Consider the following 17,894-nt stretch of genomic DNA (forward strand, 5'->3'; position numbering starts at 1 on the left):
CAAAGATTCAAGAACGAAACAGTTTACATAAATATTAATTCTTCTGTAATCTCATTCTTATTGTAAGGAAGTCCTCCCTGCAGTTTTAAGTGCATTAACAATACTAAGTAGTAAATACTGGTAGATATTCTTTTATATTAACTGTTAAAAGGAACACAACAATACGTGTGGGATTAAGACAAAGTAAACTATATTTGTCCCATTCATGATAATGATATTTGCGCCATTGTAACCCAGTGTAATGATGTGGCCCATAGGTGCATTTTAATAATGTATTCGGGCAACAACAAAGGTATAAGGCTCAGATGAATAAAGTATGAGGCTTTGGATAAGCATACAATTCTTGTTAGTAGGAGCTACTTATTGGTGGTGTTTTTTTTTTTAACATTTCAGATGCCTGTTTAGTGTTTGCTTTCAAATGATTGTCCAGCATTTACTTGGTACCTTATTATGGTGTGTTGCTGAACCTAACCAGGCAGCACACCTTATTACATTGCATCCTGAATGAATATCCTCTTATTATATAAAAACTCCTATTATGGTCTTTATTCTTGAACCTATCTGTGTTCAAGGGCATAGCTGATTAAAGAAACTCAAATAACAGGACAATCTGGGATCAGACCAGAGCACAGTACAGTACAAGGTCTTGGATGGGGGAGAATTCTCTGTTCTAAAGTATGGCCTCCACTTTTGAATTAAAGCAAAAACATTTTACTGGTGCCATGCATGTTTGACTGCCTAGAGCAAGATAGTCAATAGTTCACCCGGGGTAGTTCAGCTCCGACTTTGTGAGTGACTTCCTTTCTGACTGCAGTTCTGGAAACGAAAAGTAGTAAACACTGTTTAAGGCGAACAGCTTTCTTGCCCTCTACTGCCAGCATGCAGATAAGAGCATTAGAGCTGTTTTTCATTCCCAGCCTTCGATTGCTGCTATTAGCCACTGTGTGCAAAAACGCCGAAGATGAGACTGAATTTGGATTGGTTCTAATAGGAGAGTTGGTTGGTGGGGATACCATGAAAAATTCCTGTATGATTCAACTTTCTGTGCCTCACTGTTGTATAATAAACAAGCAATTAAAATGGAAATGGAGAAAATAATAAGGCAAAGATTAACAGGACAAGCTCTATGAATTTGAGTCTCTCTTCTAGTCTGCTGTGCTGCTACTGAGGTAGAAAAAGGGAGAAGACGTTGAAAGATGAGAAACACCTTATCTCTGGCAGACACAGTTATTGATTATAAAATTTAATTTGTTCTTCATACCTCATGTGACTTTTGAAGAGTTTTTGTCTGCGGTGTCCTTGTGGTTACCATCTGTCAAAGATGTTTCAGATCCTCTGTTTCTTTCTGTGAATTTCAAAACCTTGGGACTATCTTTAAAGAGAATTTGATTATTTGCTGCTGTATCAGATGGTTATTTCTTCCCTTCCTCTGTCTCTCCCTGTCAGTATTCAAGAATCCGGTGTGCAAGGTGTACAGATTTCAAACAGTGGACAGCAAATGGATGCTTGTGCGGGAACAAATGGAGGAGTGCACATTGTCCTTTAGCATCCCCAAGCAGCTGCTCTCATTGTACATTCAAGAGGACATGGGCAGGTAAGTCTCTGTGAACCCATGTTGTCGTTGTTGATGTGGATATCCCTAGCAGATTTCTCATTGAACCAGATATCTTGTTTACTGTTCACCTGGCATCAGCCATTGGCGAACAATGACGTAAAGAAGTAAAAACATCTTTTCAGGTCATTATGTGTACAGTAGGTGTGTGTAGCAACCTTTACCAACCAACCCCACTGATAAATGATAAATACATATTTCAAAGTTTTGAGAGGAGTCAGATCTATCACAGACATGCAAACAAGCAGGAGCAGCTCGACAACATTCCAACACCGACTTGATGCACTGTGTTGCTTGATGCTATTCTGCTACTGTATGCACAACATGCACTCTAATAGATGGACTGTGCACTTACGTCAGTTAAGAAAAATAAAAATATTTGCCCTCCCCAGTGCAAATGTCAAACTCTGGCTATGCTCACAAATGGTTGTCGGAAGGCTCGTCTGAATGCGTGGTAACTGTTAGTAACAGCAGGTTGCAAGAGAAGGGCAATTGGTGCACCTGCTTTATAGCACAGCAAAACAACCGACTTTGTTTTGATAAAGAAGTGAGCCAATAATTGGCCTTTTTCCATCATGCCATGTGCAGCCATGGTCTGATTTCATGCTGTGCACTGTAGGAGTAGTTTCCCATACAACTGTAGGTCTCAGTAAGGATAGTTACCTCACTGAGGAACTGGAGATGTGTGGTCTGTTTACTGCAACTCACCATGGCGTCTCCTTGTTATATTACTCCCTCCAAACTTAGGCTAAACATAATTGTTGTTTTTTTGTGTATTATAAACTTTAATGCATCTTTTATGATTAAATGTTTTTGAAAACATACTGTATGAAACATATTAATCATAACATTATGTAAGTAAAGAATAAAGTCATACCACTTACTGTGTCAGAATGAGGGCAGGTTAAGGACGCGGAGAGTTTCTGGGTGTGCAGCCATAAGTAGATCAAAGAGTTCTTTCCCTCAGGCTCCACCAGTGTTTGTCAAGACACATCATTCCTCAACTGGCCTGTTGTCCCTGGCAACCTCTTCACACACACACACACACACACACACACACACACACACACACACACACATATCTTCAGATGATTTCTTTATACTCACTTTAATACAAGCAGTAGGCAAAAAAATTAAAGACACCTGGCTCTAAAGGATCACACTGAGTTCAAGGACATAGTCGCATAGAGAAAGGGACAATGGTAATCACACCCTTCACCACACACATACGAAGCTATTATTGACCGTTTGACTAGATTTACTTGTCAAATAGATGGATTCCATTCCCATGAAAAGGTACATGGTTCCCATATGTCCTGCCTGAATATGTCTGATCACAGCTACATTTAGCAGACAATTATAGAATATTTATTAAACATCTTTATCTCTATAATACATCTCTTGACCACTGAGTGTGCTCCCAACCATGGCTACCATATAATGTTTGTTCATAGCTCAAGCTTGGTCACTTAAGCAGCTCTCCTGTAATCTGCATGAAATGTTGTACTTTTCCACGGTGCTTCTCCATTTAGCCGACTCTGTCAGCCAGCTTCACACTGCTGCTACAGTAGCTTTTTAATGATTCAGTTGGAGCTGCAAAGTTGTGTGTGCAGTGGTGGGTAGTGGGTGGCTTACTTTGCTTTACCACTCTATAATAATCTGGGATGTTTCTTCCCTCTGTTTGTTCACTTTGATGTCTGCAGCCATGTTCCAATCTAACACAGAGGTGGCTGATTTTTTTTTTTTCTTTTTTTTGCGACTCCTTGTTTTTGTGTGTGTGTGTGTGTGTGTGTGTGTGTGTGTGTGTGTGTGTGTGTAAAGATAATGAATGCATGTGTAGTCAGTGTGTGGGTGCCAATTAAGCCCCATTCATTAAGAGATGTCTGGTTTCTCATTAATGAAAAAAATCATCATTCACCCTTCCTTACTCTTAATAAATACAATCTTCTGTTCTGTGTAAAGATCATATAGGTGACATTGAAATGTCAAGCTTCACTGTTTTTAGTTCTTCGATACATTCAAGATCAGATTAATGACTGCTGGAGCTATTTTTTTGAAAAGAAGGTACACGTAGTCTAAAAAAGAAGTTTGCTTTTCAGTCCTCTCACAGTTTTTATTGACCCTGCACAGATAAAGGTCTCTGTGATTAAATTGAACAGGCACTCTAACACACCATGAAATAAAGGTGCCCATATGATAGATCTTTGCTCTTTGGAAAATGTGTGCCGTTATCCCAGTCATCTGTGACTCAAATTTGTAATACATTTTTATACTTGATTTTCATCTGATATTTCATTTTCTAATATCTGTATCATGTTTAAAACAAATTTAAACAACTGAACTGCATCAACTGCTGTACATCTCCTTGTGACATCCCAATTATTATACAGTTTTTAAAATTCCTAATAAAATCCTTCTTTTCCTTTTATCCATTTTTTGTTTCTTCACTTGTACTGTAGGAAACAATTTTATACCAATCCAGACAGAATGCAACTCACAGTTGTTTTAAACAATATAATCAGCAACTTAATGTAGCGCAATATGAAATTTAATCAAATATACTCCACAGTTTGACTGTACAGTAAAACAATTACAGCATCCAGTGCATGCATAAAACAGGTTAGGTAATTTAAAGCTTATTACATATAATGTTACATTCACAATGTCTTTCCAACTTCAAGTGTTTAAACCAAATACTGCATAATTTTATTCCAGTTGTTTACTGGAGCACTTTTTATAAACGTCTGTTAATGTCAAACCAAGAGATTGACATTGTGACCATTTCTATACATGTATAGAATTTTACAGTCTGAAACAATCTTTCTTCATTTACGCTTTTACTCTTTTCACACCAAATCCGATAGGAGGTGACCAGCATCCCACTCCCATATCAACTTTATTTAGCACGCAGATGTTTACCTGTTATTTTTCTCCATTCTCTGTTGCTTCTACAGGGATCATCCACTTTAACCTGCTGACGAAAAAAACAGATCTCTCAGGAGACAGTAGTGTGCTTTGACAATCTGCTGGACAAATAGCAGTGGCAGAGAGGTGTAGTCGGAGGACATAGTTTATCGTGAATGGTTGCAATCTGTTGTAACAATCTAGTACTATGTAGCACTTGTTTAATAAACCAGAAAATCAGACAACATTGCTCCTCAAGTGGTTAAATGGCCCATTTATGGTGTTAGGGGCCACGTCAACCTAAGTGGCTAAACAATGTATTTGATTGAAACCAGGTAGGGGTGTGGATTTGCCTTTCCATGTATTTGTGAAAGAACAGCAACTCTTTTTTTTTTTTTTTTTTTTGTTTGTTATTCTTAGCTAATTGCCTTTTTTCCTTTTTCAAACAAAAGCCAGGCCCACACTCACTCACAAAGGTGCTAATCTTATGCGAGGGAATATTGCACATAGCACTTTTTAAACAAAAAAAATTATATTTGTCATTTGTAAATACATATTTTTTGAAACACTAATTCCAAAAATAAAAATAATGCTACACACGAACAGTCCCAAATCACCAGCATGCTGTGTTGCTGACCGTGGCACTGTGCACTTCCTTTGCGTGTGGTAGCCTGTAATGTACTTAGTTTATGGGAAAGCCTTCTGTCTGTCTTCCTATGCCATAAGCATAACTTACTTACAACCACCTGCAGAGTGTGTTGGCAGAGCCGCACAGCATGTGGCACCTCTCTGCCTAGAGGTTGTTTCCAGCTGCAGGTTTACTTAGAACTAGAAAGCGATGAGATGAGGAAAATCTTCCCTATTTGATCTACCATTTGTTTTAGAGCCAGTTCAGTTTTATTGAGGCAAGAAAACTGCATCTTATGTCATTTGCAAATGTTTGTTGTATGTCTGATGAGCTAATAACATGCTATTCTGGGCTTAATTCTTCCCAGATTACAATGAATTAAGCTGTTTTTTTTCCTGGCTTATCCCTAGTGGCATTTAACCGATGCAAATCATTTTTACTTAAATTTACTAAGGTTTTGGAATACTCCTTGTTTTTCTGGTGCTCATTATTGACATACCAATATTGGTATTTAAATGTAATGCTGACGTTGGCATTTAAGAGTTTAAATACCAATGTCCAATAAAGCTATATTTATCAATTTACATTTTTCTTTTTACATTAACAAACAATTTTGATACCACCCAATCCCATGCAGGACACTGTAGTGTTGAAAAATATATATATATATGTATATCTATCCATCTCTCTCTGTCTGAGTCTGATCACCATATCCTTTTATAGTGCTTACCAATTTAAAAGTATTACATTAAAAAATTTCAACCATGTCTTGCTGCGTAAATCACATACCCAACCTTCATCTTTGTAAATGTTGAAACTACATTCTGTCACATTAATAGTTCCACTGTAAACAGAACATGTTATTGTACGTTTGTGTTTTGTGAAACCAAACCTTTAAAACCTTGTTGACACATTGTATGACCTTGACTCCTGTCATCAGATTCTCTCACTAACGTCATTCCCATCGTCCTCTGCTATGTGTTGAAATACTTCAAAGTAATCTAAAAATAACTTCTTCACCTGGAGGAAACCAGGAAATAGTCTGGAGAGGCTATCGGCACCTAATGCTTTGTTGTTATAGTTGAACAACAAAGAAATAACTTCTACATTATGCATTCATGCAGTTATGTGTGATCTTAACAAGTTGAACTAATGAGTATTTATACATGCAGGCTTTCAGTTTAAGACATACAGGGTACAATTATTATCACGTGTTATTGTAAAAGCAACGCATATAACTGTGTGGTTGTTATTACTGCACTGAAGTGCTTTTGTCTTTTAATTTCTGTAATATTACTGTAGTTTATTTTTTGGTGGATGCAAGAGATCTCTGAATGATGTCTGTCCATCTGATGTCGCCTTTCAGATAAGCCAATAAAGAAAGGCTTCCTATCCCACTGAGCAACCCCAGAAACACATACACACTCTTAATGCTTGACCACTATTTTTTCTTAAAGAGCTAGCTCACATGATTTTGGTCTTATGCAGAGCTAGATGAAAATTGATTGCTCCAGGGACACCAGCAAAGGCTGAATGGGGTTGTAATGTAAGTAATGGTAGAAGAATGGCAGTGGAAGTGGAGGACTTTGATAGGACATTGTGATCCCCGCACCCCCACACCCCTTCCCCCAAGGGTTCAGAAATGTGCTTATCTAGCTCTGCACAGGGGGCTATGGGACATTAGTGTATTAGTGCATGTGTCTGTTTCAGTATGTGCAAGCTTGTGTCTTTGTATTAGAGAATTTTTAAACTTTTTTTTTGGACCTTAACTGGAAAATTGAGATAATTTAAGCACTAGCTGTAGTATAGTCAGTAGTGTTTTTCCCTTAAATTAAACTGTGTTATGTCTAATTTTATGTTTTAATGAACTACAGTAAAAACAGAAGCTAATAAGGAACAGTGATTAAACCAAGATTCTGAAAATGTATTAATGTATTATGTTTGTCTTTAGGGTGCAGGATCTGAGGGAGCTGGGAGAGCTTTCTCCCCACTGGGACAACTTACGGAAGGAGGTGGTGACACGATACGGAGGGCTCATCAGCTCCTACCAGGAGACTTTGGCTGAACTGGACAAAGTTACTGGTATGGCCATTTTCATTTATAAAATTTACCTTCATAAATATTCTGAATTATAGTAATACACATGCTCAGGTCCATGGTATTTGCATTGTCCTTGGCTTCATAGCTTTCTTGAATGTCCTTGTTCTGATTTGACCTGTGTTTTCTGATCCTGTATATTTAGTACATGGTTTGAACTTTTTCAGTCTCTCCAGCAGATTGAAATGCGACATGCATAAAACTGTATAGTGCAAAAGTATAGACAGAAATTAAAGAAGTAATTAAAGGACTGAAATAGAGTGTATGTCTGTAATCTGGCTGACCTGTTGACATGTTGTTTTTGCTATAATCCAATCATAATTCAGACTAAGGCAGGCCCAAACCTGCCGGGTTAAGTCAGAAAAGAAAGGATAACTTTTAGTTGAAGGTTGGATTCTGGGTGATTTGTGTCGATAAAAAGCTTAAGACGAGGTTGTTTCATTTATCTACTTGCTCTCAGAGTTTCCATAGCAACACAGGTTTTATCAGGAGCAATTGAAAAGTGTGTATCCATATGCTTTTTTTTTTTGTTTCGTTGAAAAGTGTGTGCCCATATGCTTTTTTCAGTTTAGTTGAAGCACACATTTGCAGTGCACGTAGAAACTGAAATCGATCTCTGCCATGTGAAAACGAAACTGTAAGTTTTGCACCTCATTTAAAAATAGTCTTCTACTCAGTATGCAAATGTTTTTGCACAATTTTTTGCAAATGTTTTGCAGAATAAAATTACTTTACACACTTAGCTCTGTTAATTAAAGTAACACAAAAAGTAATTAAACAAATTTTCATTTGTACCTGACAAGGAAGCATTTAAATATGTGATAATGCCACAGAATCCTGGTGGTGATGTAGTTGATGTAGGAAACCCAGCACATACAGAGTAATGTACACTGAATATACAGTAGGTGTTGCCTGTACATACTCAAACCCTCTAAGACAGACTAATTTTATTGTACAAAACAACAGATGTTAATTCTTCGTAAGATATTCTTTGCCTCTGTCCTCAGTTAAAATCATTAAATTTTTAATAATGATAATCTTAATAGAAAAAACAGAATAGACATTTAGGATTTCATATCTTAGCTTACTGTGAACTTTATGGCTGATGATGAAGTAAATTTACTGTCATAGTGAAATATTTGTCTCTGTTGCATTTTGCTTTGCCCAGCTGATGAGAGATAATGGTGGTTGGGGGGGCGGTGGGCCTTTGGGAGAAGGGGGTTGAGGACGAAGGGAATGGTTGGTCATTATGGTTCCTGACAAGTCTCTTGTGTGGGCCAGATGTTGCAATGTAGAGGAGCCCTTGCCAACCTCACCGCTCTAATCCAGTCCTGTATTAATGTAACAGGATGACAGACATTACTATGTGGCTGGACAGATTGCTGCAAATTATTGACAGCTAATGTGATTTAAAGAGGTGGAGAGTAGAGACAAAACGTGTGGGGGATGTTGAATGTAAAGACACGTGGTTGAGTGGAGACAGGGGAGACAAGGGATGATAAGATAATTACTAAAGCTAAACAAGTGGGTGTCATTTGTCAGAAGGTTCGATACAGTCAGTAGGCCTCACAATTCTTTAACTTGCATCCTTGCACAGATTAAAAAACTTTAGGGGCTGAATAAGAATGTTCTTATTTTGAACTTGTTCATATGTTTCTGTCTTATTTTATGGCTGTGTCTAGAAAAGTGATGGGAGGATGCAAAAATATAAAATTCTCCCATGGCAGAGTTAGTATTTTCTACATTTTTAATGATGTTTATAAAGTACTTGGGGTTTTGCAGGATTGCACATAGCTCTGAGAAGTGCTTCCTTAAATAGGATTGTTCCTGCATTTATATCAATTAGGGGCTGAATCTAGTGCACATATAATTTAAGGTCAGTTCTGAGTCAGGTGGATGTTAAAGCACAAAATAAAAATGGGCTGTGCAAATTTCATGGGTCAGATGGAGTCTTGCTTATATTTCTTTTATTTAAAACCTTATTTAAATCATGAAAGAAGAAAAGAAAAACAAAGTCTGTTGTAGAAACATTAGGGGAAGAAGAGAGACAGTCCTCTGGGTGTTTGAGGCAGAGCCCCCATGTTCAGGTTCAGCCCCCAGACTGATTCCATTTTATCCATTTTTAATGATGAGCTGACCTCAGTGAATACTTCAGTTGCTCTAATACCTCCACTCCATTCATAAATGAATCATCCCTACATCCATTGTTTACCAGCCCACAAATTAAAGGTGCAGATCTAATCCCATCTGCTTGATGTTTGCTGGACCTTCAATACTGCTGGCACTTCTCTGCACAGAACTGTCATTCAATCTTATACTCTACTTATGGGATATGTAAAGCTTAAGGCCCAGGCCCACATGTATTGTAGATTAAGTCAGTGTCACATATCTATGTAACTGGCAGTAAAGCTAGTTACTGTACAGACAGCAAGACAGGTGGACATGTTATCCTAATTTCATTTTGCAGTCTCTTCATTAGCACAGCGGTTTCAATGAAGTGTTACCTCAAGGTAAAGACCGTGGTGTGCACAGATGATTTCTTATTTTCAGGCTGCCGCAGTTAAAATTAAATTGTAATAATATTTATTCTGCTAATTAGTAATAGTAAAGAGCTGAAATTATGACATTAAAAGGCATAAATTGTGCTGTTAGACATGACTGACTTGTCTAATTCACACCTCTCAGACAGATTCCACTGCTCACGCAGCATGTCTCCCCTCCTCTTCTATTTCTACAACATAACTGTGGACTGATTAAAAAAAGCCTGCAGTGCTCTCAGCATTACAGTATCCCGAAGATGAAACTCCTAACTTACTTAAACAGACCTACACTGATCTGACAGCCCTCACATATACAAGCCACTGTTTTTCCAGTGCTGGTTGTTGCAGTTTGTGATCTTGTTTATTTCTTCTCAGCTTGTCCTCAGGCACCCAGGCAGGCATTTCTAAAAGCATAGGATATTGGTTGCTTGCCTTCTAAAGGAATCAAAGGAGTACAAAAAAGTGGCTGAGAGCAAAGAAATGACAGGAAAGATTAAAGAGATTAAAAAGATACTGACCAGATGTTGGTCAGAACTGCTGGCATTCAGCCCTTCTGTCACATAGCCAGCCCACCTGGCCAAACAGACGGAGATCTGATATGGCTAATTCATCTAACCTACAACTGTCACTAGCTTGATTAGCCCGGTCCCCAGAGCTGTACAGCCGACAGTGGGAGCCCACTGAGTAGGGATGACAGCTTAGCCATTAAATGTTAGCCTTTGGAAACCTCTCCTCCAAGCACAGAAATGTGTTGAGTTTTATTCTAACAGGATAAAGAAATTTTTGCACAAACAGTATATAGGTCAAGAGTTTTTATTATCAGTGTGGCTCCATGGACGACAGCATTGGTCTTTTACCAGCTACTGGGTGAAATCTTAGCTTTAACTCAAAGGGGCTCATTGAATTTGTTTACATATGGGAGATTTTAGCCGCCAACATGGACTGTCAGATTGTGATTTTGAGCTTACCTTTAAGCCACAAACAAAGAGTATCATTTAACAGCATATTTTAATTGGACATTTTGAGCTAAGTAGTGATGGCAAAGGGCATAAAATCCTCTGATTAAAAGATTACACTGCACATTAGTGGATGCTGAGCTACTTTTCCGATGCTTGTTGAGCACTAATTGTTACATTCCCTATCTGAAGTGTGATGTGGAGATATGTGTTAAATTAGGTTGTTTGGGTGCAATGTAAAAAGTACAGTAAAAAGTAATAAAGTAAAAGAAAAAGTGAAAGATTTAGCAACATCTAGTGGTGAGTTAGGATAACGCAACCTTCTGAGCAGCCCCTCACACCCCACACCACCCCATTTCCAGCTGTGACCAGGTGGTCATCCTTGGTTTGTGTAGGAAGGGCTTGGATGTTTAACCTAATTTTATTCATAAACCAACCCCATGAAAAAATAATTTGTAGCTTTGTGTTTCAAGTTGTAATCTGTGACATAGCATTTTGAAATTATGCTTTCTATCATATGGAAAATGGCTGGACAACTTGGTTGTACTGTACTTTGCTTTGGGTATTCTCAAAGCATGTTCTTCTCACCTCTCATTCACTGGAGATAAATTACAGTAGCCCTCAGATTTCATACCGTCATTGCTGCCATTATACTTTCAATTGTGTAGTGATTATGTTGTGAAAATCACCAAACCCCCATGTTTAATTGCATCTTAACTGCGGCTACTTTCTGCAACCTTTAATTTACATGTAAATGCATTTTAATTTGATGCTATGTTTTGTTTTTGTCACTCAGATGATCATTAAATAAATGTCATTCATTTGCCCGTGTCCCTTTCATATGAAAATGAAAGAGAATATGTGAACATCAATCCAATTTATTTTCTAATCTGCTTCTGTGTCTTTGTCTTTTTCCACATAAGCACATAAACAAGATAATAAAGAGAGAAGCCATTTAAAGCAGTCATGTTGAAAGATCACAGTATAGCTAGAACAGATGGTAGAGCTTTGTATACTCTAAGGATGTTTTTTTCTTTCCAGTTTCTACCAACACAATAATGTTTTGTGACAATATGACATATGCTTGTTTCTGCTATTTTTCAGGTCGTTCATTCAAACCCAGCTGCTGCAAAGCCCAGAAATCCCTGGAGTTCATCCCAATAAACTTGCACACCCAGAGGATGAGGGTGACGTGCCCCAGAAAAACAGGTATGACTCAGGTGTTTGACCTGAATGTCTGCTCGTAAAGGAAAATGGAGCCTCCAAAAACATATGACATGCATTTCTATAAGTTAAAGCTGCTGCTGTCACCTGCTGTTGTTTGTCTATGCCTGATTTCTCCATCTGTCAGAGATGCTCTCTGGGCTCACAGATGGTGTCTCTAGGTCACCACCCAGACTGAAAGGTGAGATTTAACTTGGCCTGCGAAAGATAGACAAAACGCTAATTAAGCCCTTTGCGTTCTTCCAGAGAGAAAGACTAGACCGTTTCCTCAACTGCTGCTCTCTAGCTGGCAGTGCCTTTTATTGCTTGGAACTGCCTCAGTGTATTAAGGCGACTAATTGCTGCCTCTATCTGTGAGTGGGCTTCATATCACCTGTACACTTATTGGTGGATAGAGAGTTAGGAAGTAGATAAACCTAGGTATAAATTGTGCCTCTTTCAGTGATGGCAGGTAAATAAGTTAAATCAAGTCATCGTGCAAAACTTCAGTCACTGTCAAGGAAAGCTGAGGGGGGATTAATAAAAATATATAATGCAATAACAAACATCTAAAGAGCACAAATCTTTTAATGTGTTACTGATATTTATAAAAATGAAGTTTTAGTATGCCAAGTGTAAGAAACCTGGAGATGAAGATGCATACCATACCAGATTCATACAGGTGCAGCTCTATGGAGCCAGAACAGTGACAGTTGAACTTTGGCACTGAGAAATTAACTTTGGCAGTAAAAAATAAAATAACACTTGGCCGCAGATTTTTTTTTTTTTTTCTTTTGCCAAAAAAAAACGTTGACATTGAAAAACAGACATCAACTGAAAATTAGAAGATTGTCACTGAAAAAAATAACTTTATCATTGAAAAAAATGTACATCAACAAAAACTAAAAACAACTGCCGTAAGATTGTAATTATTTTCAGTTTTAATTCTTTTTTTCAATGCCATTGTTTTTCTTTTCAGCACAAATGTTTGAATGCCAATGTTTTATTTTTCAATTCTGATTTTATCTTCAGTGCCAAGTGTTATTTTCCAATGCCAGAGTTCAGCTGTCACTGTTCTGGCTCCATACAGCATCCCCATTTGGTTTTGGCCACAGAGCTTTCCCCTTTCTCTTTCTGTCTGTCTTTCTTGTTTGTATGATGAATTGGACCAAAAATGACGAGGGCACATGAAATGGGGCAACATGAACAGAAGTTTGGACTATTCCCTTAGGTCGTCTGTACAGATGCCATAACCAACCAGTAGGAGCCTCGAGTGCAGTAAAAAGGATTCAATCGCTTCCCTCCCACTTGCAAACACTGCCAATATGTGCTCTTTTGGTAAAGATGGAGGACTTAATCAGGGTCCCTGACAAATGGTTTGTTTCTGGTAAAACTGTGCATTCAAAAACCTCCCGTTTGCCGTTTGCCATTGTATTAGATACACCTAGCTAAAATTAATGCAGTCTAATAGAACAAACCTGCAATATGCAGTATCTTTTCTTAGTGGTTTGTGGTGCAGCTGAATTTAATTTTTTGTACTGACAGGTGTTTCTATGATTTTCTCTGCCTCATTTATGTCAATATATGTGCAATAAATCAACACCTCTGTTTATGGTACTGTAGTGTAGTAGGTGTACCTGTTATTGGTAACTAAGTGTGAAATTGTATGAAAGCTGGTCAACACAATGTACATCAATGGTCATCTGATGTGAATAGTTAGACAAACCCTTAAGTCTTTCAAAGCAGAAAACAGCTAACAGGAAGATCTGGCTACCTGTGGGTTGTAATGTAGTGTAGTTTACTGTGTTGTCTGTGTGCAATTATGAAAAGGAAAAATTAGATTATTTCAGTCAGGCACACAAAACACTAGAGTCTGCTCCATAATGGAGCCAAGTTTCAAATCTCCAGCATAGCCTGTGTTGTTCCATTTGATTTTCAGAGGTGCTACAGTTTCCTGACTTTGGTTATATAATCCACTCAGTAAAACTACACCATTCATTTTTGTTTTGTCTACTGATAATCCAGCAAGGAAAGGAAATCAGCGGAAACACTTTGAGCTTAAAACAGTGCTTGTTTGTTTTGCTGGGAATGGGTGTCTTCCGTCTGTAAAATGACAAATACAAAGTATTTCAAGTCTAAGAAGCTCAGCTCGGCAAAGCTGAACAAAAATCATTGTTGAGCGCTCATTTGGGTCAAGTAAAAGGATGTTTTGTCATGGCTGTGGAATGGGTTAAGTATGAATTATAACTGCTTGTCCTGCCTGCCACAATCGATTTCTTCTTTTAGAAAGCAACTGTTCTCTCAGTATATAAACAGCCTGTCCTGTTGTTGATTTATTAAAAAAAAAAAAGTATGGTGTTAGAGGAAGAAGAAGCAAATTGAGCACAAATTGGCCATTGTGCTTGATGTTCTGAAACCCACCATTGTATTTCAGTGTACTTCTGCAATGGGAGAACCAATTAGCGGAACTTGGACATTTGAAAACTCCAGGGGCCAAATGTGTGGTGAACAGGGAGCCTTATGGGCAGACGCAGGGATAATTAATAGAAGAGGCAGTGGGTAGTAGCAAAGCCCCAACATCAAACCTCTATTGGTGTATTGTGGTGGTGGTAGGGAATGGGACGCTGTTGGTCACATCGTTTGGATCTCTGTGGCAACACTTGGAGCTGTGTTGTGTCATTTATTTCTATTTTTAACAATTTTTCAAGCAGTGTTTTCCTATGGTCGGGGCAGTACACTGTTGCGTTCTCTGGAGTGTTCATTAACTGTCCTGACACTAAACCACACTGAAATATTCCCCCCATAATCCCTTGTTCACCCCCTTTCCCTTCTCCCTGTTTTTCTGATTTAATTGTCAGCTTGATCCATTACTCATTCAAACCAAGGCCTGTCTTAAGCACCTCTGTGCCTTCTTAGCTCTCCGCGAAGTGTTTATTTACTTTTGACGGTGGTGTATAAATTGGAATGAAGAGCTGTGACATTGGGGGTGTCCTTCTGGTTCAACATGGGACCCAATGCTACATTAAAACGATTGCTGGAGAAAGAGACTGCTAATAGAGCAATATAGACGGCCTAAACAATCTGCAGTATGTGCTCCTTAAAGCAGATATATTGGCAAAGTGCAGAATAATGTGATGTCTCTTACGTGCATGTGTAAGACATCTGTTGGCACATAAATATTGTTTGTGTGTATTTATTACACATTTCACAGAAGGTAACACTTTGCAAGAACAACACCTCCTGACTTTCACATTTTAATTTGAGCTAAAGCCTTGAAACAGCCCCGTGGTTTATTCAATAAAGAATCAGTCCTTGTATAAGGTATCATTGTTAGTTTTATTCGTAGAGGCATTTTTGCAGATAATATTTATATAATATATTCCAATATTTCTCACCTCAAAATCCTGCAGTGTTTCCACCTGTCTGTATTTTAAACCTCATCAACACTGTTTTCTCTCTTTACAGATACAATCTATGACATCGTCACTGTCGGTGCCCCTGCAGCCCACTTCCAGGGCTTCAAGTGTGGTGGTCTGCAGCGTCTCCTTAGCAGATATGAAGCAGAGAAAAAGAGGTAGGAAAAAGAGCAGCATGGAGATATGGTGTTTAGAAGAAGCATGGTTGATTTAATACAGGACACATGCTGAGGTGGAAACACACTTGTATTGACAAAAAAATTTAACGTGGTAGTGACAGACAAATTTGTCCCTGCCCTGTGGACTTGATTTTCCAAGCCCCATACAGTTACTTACAGCCACACCATGCTGAATTTAGGCTGGAACTCCACTGCCTCTGACAGCTCAATTTGACTGGAGGCAACAGGCATGATGGAAAAGGTGTGCTCAGTCAATTTCCCTGCAGTGGTTCTGTTCTTTAGCAAGCACTTCTTTTTTTTTTTTTTTCTCCTTTTTGAAGTTCTGTTAACTTCTCACTAAAGAACCAAACATTTGGCTACAACTTTCCAGCTGCCAGCTGGACTTTACTCTTAAAAATCTGCTTAAATTCACAACCAAACCTTCAGACTAAGGTTTTAAGAAGTGGAAAAAGTAACAGCTGATGTAATTAGTTGTAATAACCACGTCACCACATAAAGTATGTGTCAACATTGCTCCTAAATATTTAACAGACTTCTTCACCTGACACACTCACTAATGGGCTGAAAAGTCCAAGTTGTCAATATATTTTATGAGTCATTCTCACTGATACTCAAGAAGTTCCTAAGGTTGAGCTTTATGTTAGATTGAGTTCAGTGCGTGGTTGTGAAGCAACTCTCTGCTTGATTGCTTGATGGGAAAAATATGTTTTTCCTTCACTGACCAATACCACTACCTCGTAAAACATTTATGGTTCACTGAATAAAATGAGATACTGCATCAAACACACGCAAATAAAAATAAATAAATAAATGCATATGCTAGTTCACTCTGGGGCTTTATATTCAAACCTGAGATCAGCAGTATCCTGTAAATGTTGCTGTCTTTGCCCTTTAAAGACAGAATAGAGGTGTGATTTGCTGGAGTCCAGTATGTGGTCACTTGAGTGATGCCAGAAAAAATGAAGGGTGATTTTTCCCAAAGCTCCCCATAGAGCACATAGTCATTACAGACCATGTCAGATCCAATTAGTTACAGAGTTTGCCACTAAAGAGGGCAGGAGACGCAAGATGGAGAGGGGTGAGGTGTGGGTATGAAATGGATAAGTTGATGGGAAAATAGTTGGGGGGCCAGGGCCGATGATAAAAGAAAAGACTCAATTGCACAAGTAAATTTGCTGATGATGGTCGGTTTTATCTGCTAACATGAACTGTGATAAGGTTAGCATATTTTCGAGAATCCGCTGAAGTGAAATCATTTTCTTTGAATGGAGAGATTAGACTTCAGAAAGAATTCTCCAGGGAGACGGAGCTTTTTGTTTCATGTTTGACTTAGCTAATGACTCACTGTAGCTTAAATTTTCCAATTTTCCGCCTGGCTAACCGACTACGGCCAAAGCTGAGACTTATCCATGTTTGACCTGGTGTGCAGTCATTTGTTAGTCATCAAAATAGGAATAAACTTACTATTTCACTGTGAATTTGCAGTGGCCACTTTGGTGGTACATGTTTACCTTAAATCAAGTGCTTCCATTACTTCATTGTTTCATTTGTTTTGATTATGCACTAAACTTCTGACCAGATACTTTAGCCTAGAGGATCCCGATGAGACTTCTTTTTTGTTGTGTGAATGTGAAGTACTGTAGTCCAGTTAATTGCACGTCAAGTCAGCTTATTTCACCAGAGCAAAGATTCATGTGCACGTGCACATGCACACACATACTCTCTCTCATTATACTTAGTATGTCTCCTTGCCTTTCAGAAGCAGCCTTTTGTAATCACATTTGATTAAAAAAAGGAACAGTCGGCGAGATGTGAGACTCGGCTATTCAATGTGATATTAATTCATCAAAGAAAAGATGGAAAAGGATTGAGAAAGGAAAAAAAAAAAAAGGAAAACCTGAGCGCAGAGGTGTTACCAGGAGGGCAATAAAAGAGCTATTCGTCTTTGTTCCCTAGACACTAGATGAGAGAGGGAGTGAGGTTCTTTCCAGATCCATTAAAAACCTGCATTGGCCAAAACTTGGCAATGACCAGAGTATGCAGTGTAGTTTGTGTCTGAGGATGGCGAAGGGGAGAGTATAATCGATAGCTACACTTAGTATTCATACGGAAACACTGCACGTGTACACACAGGGCAAGAGCATTTATCTTTCATTAATGCATGTAGTCCCACTTAAATGGCTGTTTTAAAAATCACTGGATTTTTATCTGATTTTAATCGAACCACATAGATATAGCTGTGGACCTTTCATTAACATTGTCTTTTCAATTATTCAGGTAATCTGCATACCGAGAAATCTCCAATTGAAAACGGATATTATGGAAATTGATTATTGCCAAATTTTTCAAACCTGGATTC

General features: G+C 38.3%; 1 protein-coding gene across 3 annotated transcripts in view; it reads left to right on the forward strand.

The window, feature by feature from the left end:
- inpp4b (inositol polyphosphate-4-phosphatase type II B) overlaps positions 1-17,894 on the forward strand; it is a 99,923-nt gene that overhangs the window by 53,537 nt on the left and 28,492 nt on the right. For all 3 annotated transcript variants that reach the window (XM_026303799.1, XM_026303800.1, XM_026303801.1), the window contains 4 exons: positions 1,447-1,594; positions 7,096-7,226; positions 11,842-11,946; positions 15,406-15,514. In XM_026303799.1, the coding sequence (XP_026159584.1) occupies positions 1,447-1,594; positions 7,096-7,226; positions 11,842-11,946; positions 15,406-15,514 (493 nt within the window). The remainder of the gene's footprint in view (positions 1-1,446; positions 1,595-7,095; positions 7,227-11,841; positions 11,947-15,405; positions 15,515-17,894) is intronic.

The sequence above is a fragment of the Mastacembelus armatus genome, chromosome 1, assembly GCF_900324485.2.
Source record: "Mastacembelus armatus chromosome 1, fMasArm1.2, whole genome shotgun sequence".
In the NCBI taxonomy this organism is placed as follows: domain Eukaryota; kingdom Metazoa; phylum Chordata; class Actinopteri; order Synbranchiformes; family Mastacembelidae; genus Mastacembelus; species Mastacembelus armatus.